General features: G+C 49.9%; 1 protein-coding gene across 8 annotated transcripts in view; it reads left to right on the top strand.

Annotated features, from left to right (window-relative positions):
- Nucleotides 1-13,775, top strand: part of GIT2 (GIT ArfGAP 2) — a 101,329-nt gene that overhangs the window by 23,678 nt on the left and 63,876 nt on the right. For all 8 annotated transcript variants that reach the window (XM_063454656.1, XM_063454652.1, XM_063454659.1 and 5 more), the window contains exon 3: nucleotides 12,572-12,684. In XM_063454656.1, the coding sequence (XP_063310726.1) occupies nucleotides 12,572-12,684 (113 nt within the window). The remainder of the gene's footprint in view (nucleotides 1-12,571; nucleotides 12,685-13,775) is intronic.

Here is a 13,775-nt window from a genome sequence, read left to right on the forward strand (position 1 = left end):
ACACACACAGGACACACACACACACACACACAGGACACACACACACACACACACACACACACACACACACACGACACACACACACACACACAGGACACACACACACACACACAGGACACACACACACACACACAGGACACACACACACACAGGACACACACACACACACAGGACACACACAGGACACACACACAGGACACACACACAGGACACACACACAGGACACACACACACACACACAGGACACACACACACACACACACACAGGACACACACACACACACACACAGGACACACACAAACACACACACAGGACACACACACACAGGACACACACACACACACAGGACACACACACACACACAGGACACACACACACACACAGGACACACACACACACACAGGACACACACACACACACAGGACACACACACACACACACACAGGACACACACACACACACACACAGGACACACACACACACACACACAGGACACACACACACACACACACAGGACACACACACACACACACACAGGACACACACACACACACACACAGGACACACACACACACACACACAGGACACACACACACACACAGGACACACACACACAGGACACACACACACAGGACACACACACACACACACACACACACACAGGACACACACACACACAGGACACACACACACACAGGACACACACACACACACACACACACACACACACACACACACACACGACACACACACAGGACACACACACACACACAGGACACACACACACACACAGGACACACACACACACAGGACACACACACACACACACACACAGGACACACACACACACACACACAGGACACACACACACACACACACACAGGACACACACACACACACACACAGGACACACACACACACACACAGGACACACACAGGACACACACACACACACACACGACACACACACACACACACACACACACACACGACACACACACACACGACACACACACACACACACACACACACACACACACACAGGACACACACACACACAGGACACACACACAGGACACACACACACACAGGACACACACACACACAGGACACACACACACACACAGGACACACACACAGGACACACACACACACACAGGACACACACACACACACAGGACACACACACACACACAGGACACACACACACACACAGGACACACACACACACACAGGACACACACACACACACACAGGATACACACACACACACACACAGGACACACACACACACACACACACACAGGACACACACACACACACACACACAGGACACACACACACAGGACACACACACACACAGGACACACACACACAGGACACACACACACACAGGACACACACACACACAGGACACACAGGACACACACAGGACACACACACACACACGACACACACACACACACACACACAGGACACACACACACACACACACACAGGACACACACACAGGACACACACACGGACACACACACACACACACAGGACACACACACACGACACACACACACACGACACACACACACACACACACACACGACACACACACGACACACACACACACAGGACACACACACGACACACACACACACAGGACACACACACGACACACACACACAGGACACACACACACACACACACACACACACACAGGACACACACACACACACACACACACAGGACACACACACACACACACACAGGACACAGGACACACACACACACACACACACACACACACACACACAGGACACACACACACACACACACACACAGGACGGACACACACACACACAGGACGGACACACACACACACACACAGGACACACACACACACACAGGACACACACACACACACACACACAGGACACACACACACACACACAGGACACACACACAGGACACACACACAGGACACACACACAGGACACACACACACACACACACACACACACAGGACACACACACACAGAGGACACACAGAGGACACACAGAGGACACACAGAGGACACACACGACACACACACACACACACACGACACACACACAGGACACACACACACACACACACACACACACAGGACACACACACACACGACACACACACGACACACACACACACACGACACACACACACACACACACACACACGACACACACACACACACACACACACAGGACACACACACACACACACACACACAGGACACACACACACACACACACAGGACACACACAGGACACACACACACACACACACGACACACACACACACAGGACACACACACACACACGACACACACACAGGACACACACACACACACACACACACACACACACAGGACACACACACGACACACACACACAGGACACACACACGACACACACACACAGGACACACACACACACACACACACACACGACACACACACACACACACACACACACACGACACACACACACACACACACACACACACACACGACACACACACACACGACACACACACACACAGGACACACACACACACACACACACACGACACACACACACACACACACACACAGGACACACACACACACACACACACACAGGACACACACACACACAGGACACACACACACACACACACACACACAGGACACACACACACACACACACACAGGACACACACACACACAGGACACACACACACAGGACACACACACACAGGACACACACACACAGGACACACACACACAGGACACACACACAGGACACACACACACAGGACACACACACAGGACACACACACACAGGACACACACACACAGGACACACACACACAGGACACACACACACAGGACACACACACACACAGGACACACACACAGGACACACACACACACAGGACACACACACACACACACACAGGACACACACACACACACACACACACACACACACAGGACACACACACACACACACAGGACACACACACACACACACACACACAGGACACACACACACACACACACACAGGACACACACACACACACACACACAGGACGGACACACACACACACACACAGGACGGACACACACACACACACACAGGACGGACACACACACACACACACAGGACGGACACACACACACACACACAGGACACACACACACACACACACAGGACACACACACACACACACACACACAGGACGGACACACACACACACACACAGGACACACACACACACACACACACACACAGGACACACACACACACACACAGAGGACACACAGAGGACACACAGAGGACACACACAGGACACACACAGGACACACACACACACACACACACACACAGGACACACACACACACACACAGGACACACACACACACACACACACAGGACACACACACACACACAGGACACACACACACGACACACACACACACAGGACACACACACACACACACAGGACACACACACACACACACACAGGACACACACACACACACACACAGGACACACACGACACACACACACACACACACACACGCACACACACACACACACACACAACACACACACACACACACACACACACACACACACACACACACACACAGCACACACACACACACACACACACACACACACACACACACACACACAGGACACACACACACACAGGACACACACACACACACACACACACAGGACACACACGACACACACACGACACACACAGGACACACACACAGGACACACACACAGGACACACACACACACACACACACACACAGGACACACACACACACACACACAGGACACACACACACAGGACACACACACACACACACAGGACACACACACACACACACAGGACACACACACACACACACACAGGACACACACACACACACACACACAGGACACACACACACACACACACAGGACACACACACACACACACACACGACACACACACACAGGACACACACACACACACACAGGACACACACACACACACACAGGACACACACACACACAGGACACACACACACACGACACACACACACACACAGGACACACACACACACACAGGACACACACACACACAGGACACACACACACACACAGGACACACACACACACACACACAGGACACACACACACACACACACACAGGACACACACACACACACACACACAGGACACACACACACACACACACACACACACAGGACACACACACACACACACACACACACAGGACACACACACACACACACACACACAGGACACACACACGGACACACACACACACACACAGGACACACACACACACACACACACACGACACACACACGACACACACACACACGACACACACACAGGACACACACACACACACACACACACACACACACACACAGGACACACACACGACACACACACACAGGACACACACACGACACACACACACACAGGACACACACACACACACACACACACACGACACACACACACACACACACACACACGACACACACACACACACACACACACACACACACACACACACACACACACACACAGGACACACACACACACACACACACACAGGACACACACACACAGGACACACACACACACAGGACACACACACACACACACACACACGACACACACACACACACACACACACAGGACACACACACACACACACACACACAGGACACACACACACACAGGACACACACACACACACACACACAGGACACACACACACACACACACACAGGACACACACACAGGACACACACACACAGGACACACACACACAGGACACACACACACAGGACACACACACAGGACACACACACACAGGACACACACACAGGACACACACACACAGGACACACACACACAGGACACACACACACAGGACACACACACACAGGACACACACACACACAGGACACACACACAGGACACACACACAGGACACACACACACACAGGACACACACACACACACACACAGGACACACACACACACACACACACACACACACACAGGACACACACACACACAGGACACACACACACACACACACACACAGGACACACACACACACACACACACACAGAGGACACACACACACACACACAGGACGGACACACACACACACACAGGACGGACACACACACACACACACACAGGACGGACACACACACACACACACACAGGACGGACACACACACACACACACAGGACACACACACACACACACACAGGACACACACACACACACAGGACACACACACACACACACAGGACACACACACACACACACACACACACACACAGGACACACACACACACACACAGAGGACACACAGAGGACACACAGAGGACACACACAGGACACACACACACACACAGGACACACACACACACACACAGGACACACACACACACACACACACAGGACACACACACACACAGGACACACACACACGACACACACACACACAGGACACACACACACACACACAGGACACACACGACACACACACACACAGGACACACACACACACACACAGGACACACACACACACACACACACAGGACACACACACACACACACACACAGGACACACACGACACACACACACACACACACACACACACACACACACGACACACACACACACACACAGGACACACACACACACACACACACACACACAGGACACACACACACACACACACACACACACACACACAGGACACACACACACACAGGACACACACACACAGGACACACACGACACACACACACACAGGACACACACGACACACACAGGACACACACACAGGACACACACACAGGACACACACACACACACACACAGGACACACACACACACACACACACAGGACACACACACACAGGACACACACACACACACACAGGACACACACACACACACACACACAGGACACACACACACACACACACAGGACACACACACACACACACACACAGGACACACACACACACACACACAGGACACACACACACACACACACACAGGACACACACACACAGGACACACACACACACACAGGACACACACACACACACACAGGACACACACACACACAGGACACACACACACACGACACACACACACACACAGGACACACACACACACACAGGACACACACACACACAGGACACACACACACACACAGGACACACACACACACACACACAGGACACACACACACACACACACACACAGGACACACACACACACACACACACACACACAGGACACACACACACACACACACACACACACACACAGGACACACACACACACAGGACACACACACACACAGGACACACACACACACACACACAGGACACACACACACACACACACAGGACACACACACACACACACAGGACACACACACACACACACGACACACACACACACACACAGGACACACACACACGACACACACAGGACACACACACACACACACACACACACACAGGACACACACACACACACACACACACACACAGGACACACACACACACACACAGGACACACACACACACACAGGACACACACACACACACAGGACACACACACACACACACACAGGACACACACACACACACACACACACAGGACACACACACACACACACACACAGGACACACACACACACACAGGACACACACACAGGACACACACACACACACAGGACACACACACACAGGACACACACACACACACACACACACACAGGACACACACACACACACACACACAGGACACACACACACAGGACACACACACACACACACAGGACACACACACACACACACACAGGACACACACACACACACACACAGGACACACACACACACACACACACAGGACACACACACACACACACACAGGACACACACACACACACACACACAGGACACACACACACAGGACACACACACACACACAGGACACACACACACACACACAGGACACACACACACACAGGACACACACACACACGACACACACACACACACAGGACACACACACACACACAGGACACACACACACAGGACACACACACACACACAGGACACACACACACACACACACAGGACACACACACACACACACACACACAGGACACACACACACACACACACACACACACAGGACACACACACACACACACACACACACACACACAGGACACACACACACACAGGACACACACACACACAGGACACACACACACACACACACAGGACACACACACACACACACACAGGACACACACACACACACACAGGACACACACACACACACACGACACACACACACACACACAGGACACACACACACGACACACACAGGACACACACACACACACACACACACACAGGACACACACACACACACACACACACAGGACACACACACACACACACAGGACACACACACAGGACACACACACACACACACAGGACACACACACACACACAGGACACACACACACACACAGGACACACACACACACACAGGACACACACACACACACACACAGGACACACACACACACACACACACACAGGACACACACACACACACACACACAGGACACACACACACACACAGGACACACACACAGGACACACACACACACACAGGACACACACACACAGGACACACACACACACACACACACACACACAGGACACACACACACACACACACACACAGGACACACACACACACACAGGACACACACACACACACACACACACACAGGACACACACACACACACACAGGACACACACACACACACACACACACACACAGGACACACACACACAGGACACACACACACACACACACACAGGACACACACACACACACACAGGACACACACACACACACACACAGGACACACACAGGACACACACAGGACACACACACACACACACACACACACACAGGACACACACACACACGACACACACACACGACACACACACAGGACACACACACAGGACACACACACACGACACACACAGGACACACACACAGGACACACACACACACACACACACGACACACACACAGGACACACACACACACACAGGACACACACACACACAGGACACACACACACACACACACAGGACACACACACACACAGGACACACACACACACAGGACACACACACACACACACAGGACACACACACACACACACACACAGGACACACACAGGACACACACACACACACACGACACACACACACACACACACACACAGGACACACACACACACGACACACGACACACACACACACACACACACAGGACACACACACACACGACACACGACACACACACACACACACACACAGGACACACACACACACACAGGACACACACACAGGACACACACACGGACACACACACACACACACAGGACACACACACACACGACACACACACACACGACACACACACACACACACACACAGGACACACACACACACACACACAGGACACACACACACACACACACACACAGGACACACACACACACACACAGGACACACACACACACACAGGACACACACACACACACACACACAGGACACACACACACACACACACACACACAGGACACACACACACACACACAGGACACACACACACACACAGGACACACACACACACACAGGACACACACACACACACACACACACAGGACACACACACACAGGACACACACACACAGGACACACACACACACACACACACACACACACACACACACACACAGGACACACACACACACAGGACACACACACAGGACACACACACACACACACACACAGGACACACACACACAGGACACACACACACACACAGGACACACACACAGGACACACACACACACACACACACACACACACAGGACACACACACAGGACACACACACACACACACAGGACACACACACACACACGACACACACACACAGGACACACACACACACAGGACACACACACACACACACAGGACACACACACACACACGACACACACACACAGGACACACACACACACACACACACACAGGACACACACACACACACACACACAGGACACACACACACACACACACAGGACACACACACACACACACAGGACACACACACACACACACACACAGGACACACACACACACACACACACACAGGACACACACACACACACACAGGACACACACACACACAGGACACACACACACACACACACACACACACAGGACACACACACACACACACAGGACACACACACACACACACAGGACACACACACACAGGACACACACACACACACACACACAGGACACACACACACACAGGACACACACACCCACACACACACACACACACACACACAGGACACACACACACACACACACACAGGACACACACACACAGGACACACACACACACGACACACACACACACACACACACACAGGACACACACACACACACACACACACAGGACACACACACACACACACACACACACAGGACACACACACACACACACACACACACAGGACACACACACACACACACACACACAGGACACACACACACACACACACACACACACACACACACAGGACACACACACACACACACACACACACAGGACACACACACACACACACAGGACACACACACGACACACACAGGACACACACACGACACACACACGACACACACACACACAGGACACACACACACACAGGACACACACACACACACACACACACACACACACACAGGACACACACACACACACACACACACACACACACAGGACACACACACACACACACACAGGACACACACACACAGGACACACACACACACACACACACACACACACAGGACACACACACACACACACACAGGACACACACACACACAGGACACACACACACACAGGACACACACACACACAGGACACACACACACACAGGACACACACACACAGGACACACACACACGTATGTGTGCCTGTCTGTGTCTTTGTATGTGTGCCTGTCTGTGTCTTTGTATGTGTGCCTGTCTGTGTCTTTGTATGTGTGTCCTGTGTGTGTCTTTGTATGTGTGTCCTGTGTGTGTCTTTGTATGTGTGTCCTGTGTGTGTCTTTGTATGTGTGTCCTGTGTGTGTCTTTGTATGTGTGTCCTGTGTGTGTCTTTGTATGTGTGTCTGTATGTTATAGTGGACTATAGTAAGTGGGCTACCTAGCTCAGCCTTCCTACTGGGCATTGGTATAAGGACGGTTAAAAAATAGAAAAAAGGGGAAAAAAAGGTGGGGAGGGGAATTGAGGAGGGAGAGGAGATGAGCTGACGCACAAATGAGAAATCATATTATGCGCAAACAGAGAAGTCGTCTGAATATCACTGAAAGAGACCTTCGTTTGTTCCTTATGAAAATCGAACCAGATATCAAATATTTAGTCTTGCAGCATATACATACAAACAGACAGGCACACATACAAACAGACATGCACACACACACATGCAGACACACACATAAGACATACATAGACACACACACATGCAGACACACATACAATGACACATACATACAAAGACAAGACACACATACACACACACACATACACACACAAGACACAGACAGGCACACATACAGACACACACAAAGACACAGACAGGCACACATGCACACATACACACACACATGCAGACACAAGGCACACATACAATGACACATACATACAAAGACAAGACACACATACACACATACATACAGACAGACACACACACACACACATATATACACAGACAGACACATACACACACACAAGACATACATACAAAGACACATACAGACAGACAGACACACACGACATACATACAAAGACACATACATATATACACCGACAGACACACACACACACAAGACATACATACAAAGACACATACAGACACAAGACATACCTACAAAGACACACACACACACATTTATATTTAAGTCACCCTCCTGTTTCCTACCTTTAAGGTGCAGGAGGGTGACTTTCCCTGGGGTCCAGTGGTGGCTCAGGTGGATGGGAGTCAGAGTTCCCACTCTGACTCCCTGGTGTTCCTCCCGCGCGGCTCTCAGTTTTAGCTGGGAGGAGTGACCGGGGAATCACTTCCTCCCAGCTCTGATGTCATCACAGGGGGCCCGGTCACGCTGTTAAAGCGCTGACCGGGCCCCCTTACAATCCGCATCCATCGGGTGGCCCTGACAGCATGGGCCACCCGATGGACACTTTGGAAGGCGGCCCTGGCGGTTTACCGGCCGGGCCGGAGCCGCAAATGGTCACAGCGGTACCCAGTCGCACGGGTACCGCCGGCTCGCACCCGCCCGCCCGATCAACCTGGAAATCCCTACCGCCCACCTGGAATCCTGAAACGCCCACTAGTGGGCGGTAGGGACCAGGTTGACGAACCATGATCTATACACTAAAACTGCTTTATTTAGCTAAAGTAATTTAGGTGACTATAGTGTTCCTTTAAACATATCTTGTAATTTGTATTGCAGCAATCGTCTTAATGTAAAAATTGTATTATAGCCACTGTATTATTTCAAAATGCACACAGTAAATATTTCAGTGCATTACCCTTGAGCATGTTGGTCATCCATTTTTATTTAAAAAGCATCACTGCTTAAAAAGACACTGTAGGTATTGTAACTGCTAACTTCAGTAGAGTGCTTGGAGACCCGTAGCGCTGTTCTACTGTTCAGTGTAAAACCGTTTTTTATGCTAAACAAAAGGTCCCTCTGTGCTGTTTGAGCAGAAATGGGTGGTGGTAATTGGTTGAAAGTGTCAGTTTACTGCTTTCAGCCTATCACAGCACCCATTGCCGGTATATATTTATATGGCAAGAAGTGTTATTAGGCTATTGAGGTCATGTGCAAGTGTTTGGCATCTCAGAAATATTCTCTGATCTTTATAGAATGCGGTGTTTCTGACCATAGAGGATTTAAAGGATTACTTTAAGCACCATGGCTTCTTCAGTGTTTTAAGTGGTTATGCTGCAAAGGTATTCTATGTGCAGCATTGCACCATGAAACACTGGACACTTAGATTTTTTTATATTGCTGCCTGAGGAGTAACTCCATCTCTAGAGGTTTGTTATATATGATCTTTTGTTTTCAGTGATAAGAAACTGTGACAGCTTTCCTTTAAATTAGCCTTTCTGAATGTCAGTGATGGTCAAAAGGTAGACATTCAGTATAACTTTCATGAAAGCAACACTTTTCTAATGAAGCTTAAGGTTTTAGGTGACCAGGTCTTCAGTTTTCCTGTCAAAATAATTTTTTTTACATTTTAATATTTCTCACTTTTAATTTTGCGTTTCAGATGGTTCAGACATTGTATAGTAATGGTGCAAATTCCATATGGGAACATTCATTGCTCGATCCTGCATCCATTTTGAGCGGGAAACGTAAAGCCAACCCACAGGATAAAGTACAGTAAGTATTTTACCTCCCGTTAGAAAGCTACAACTAATGAAACCTTTTAAGGGTCACTGTCCTATTAATGTAAAGCTTTTGTCTTCTGTGTTAAAACTTTGCTAAAATTAGAATAGGCATTTTAGGAACTCCATCTTTATAAGTCATTCTGCTGTCTCTAACCTGAATTACTGTTATAAATTATCTTAATTGGAATTGCTGCTACAAGTTCCTTTGCGATGTGATTATGACGCTTAGATTAATACAACAGGGCAGACGTGGTATCCCAGATGTGTGTAAACAGTGTTCCCCATGATGCTTAGTTAACACTGAGACGCTAACTGGGCACCATGGCCAATAATGTAGCTCACAAACATTCAAGGTGACAAGGTTAGACATCCCTGAGTTCAACTCACTGATAGTAGTTGTCTGTTAATTTCCGTAGCTTTTTTATTGTCAATTTCATGAGTTTTATTTGTTTCTGTCCTCCCCCATTTCTTCATTTTTTTTCATTGCCTGCTGTTGCAGAATGTGAGGCCAATTTAGTGCCAACTTGGCCCTTCTAAAAAAGAAGGTTGTGGGGGAGGGGAAATGTCAACCATTAATACATGCCGGTCTGATTCTCGATCGTGCTGGCCAGCCCTACACAGTGTTTCTCATTCGCAATGCGCTCTGCCCATGGGCTACCTGCCCTCAGTCCAGTATGTGCGATCTGAGTGTGTCCAATAACAAGCTGGACCGTACTTGATGTCTTAGTCTGTGGTGTCCCCGTATACCGGACACTAGAGATCAAACCTGGAACAATGAGTCTGACCCACCAAACTAGGGTCTGTGCTGCTGATCTCAGGACTGTTGAGAAGTGTGTCCATGAACTGACATTAGGAAATTGATGAACAATTTTAATAAAGCACATTTCTTTTGTGGCCTGAGACGCACAAAGGTCTTTGCAATTCCAAGAATGTTTTAAGTATTCGCCTTGAAGCTTTGAAATGGGCTTTTCTTTTCTGGTGTCAGTTTTAATGTTTTCCCAATATTTTAAACTGCGACATTAATAAAAGACATCCATATCTGTTCACTGCAGGGGTTATTCCTTGCTTCATGCCAAAGATTTA

Source organism: Pelobates fuscus, chromosome 5 (genome assembly GCF_036172605.1).
Source record: "Pelobates fuscus isolate aPelFus1 chromosome 5, aPelFus1.pri, whole genome shotgun sequence".
Taxonomy (NCBI): domain Eukaryota; kingdom Metazoa; phylum Chordata; class Amphibia; order Anura; family Pelobatidae; genus Pelobates; species Pelobates fuscus.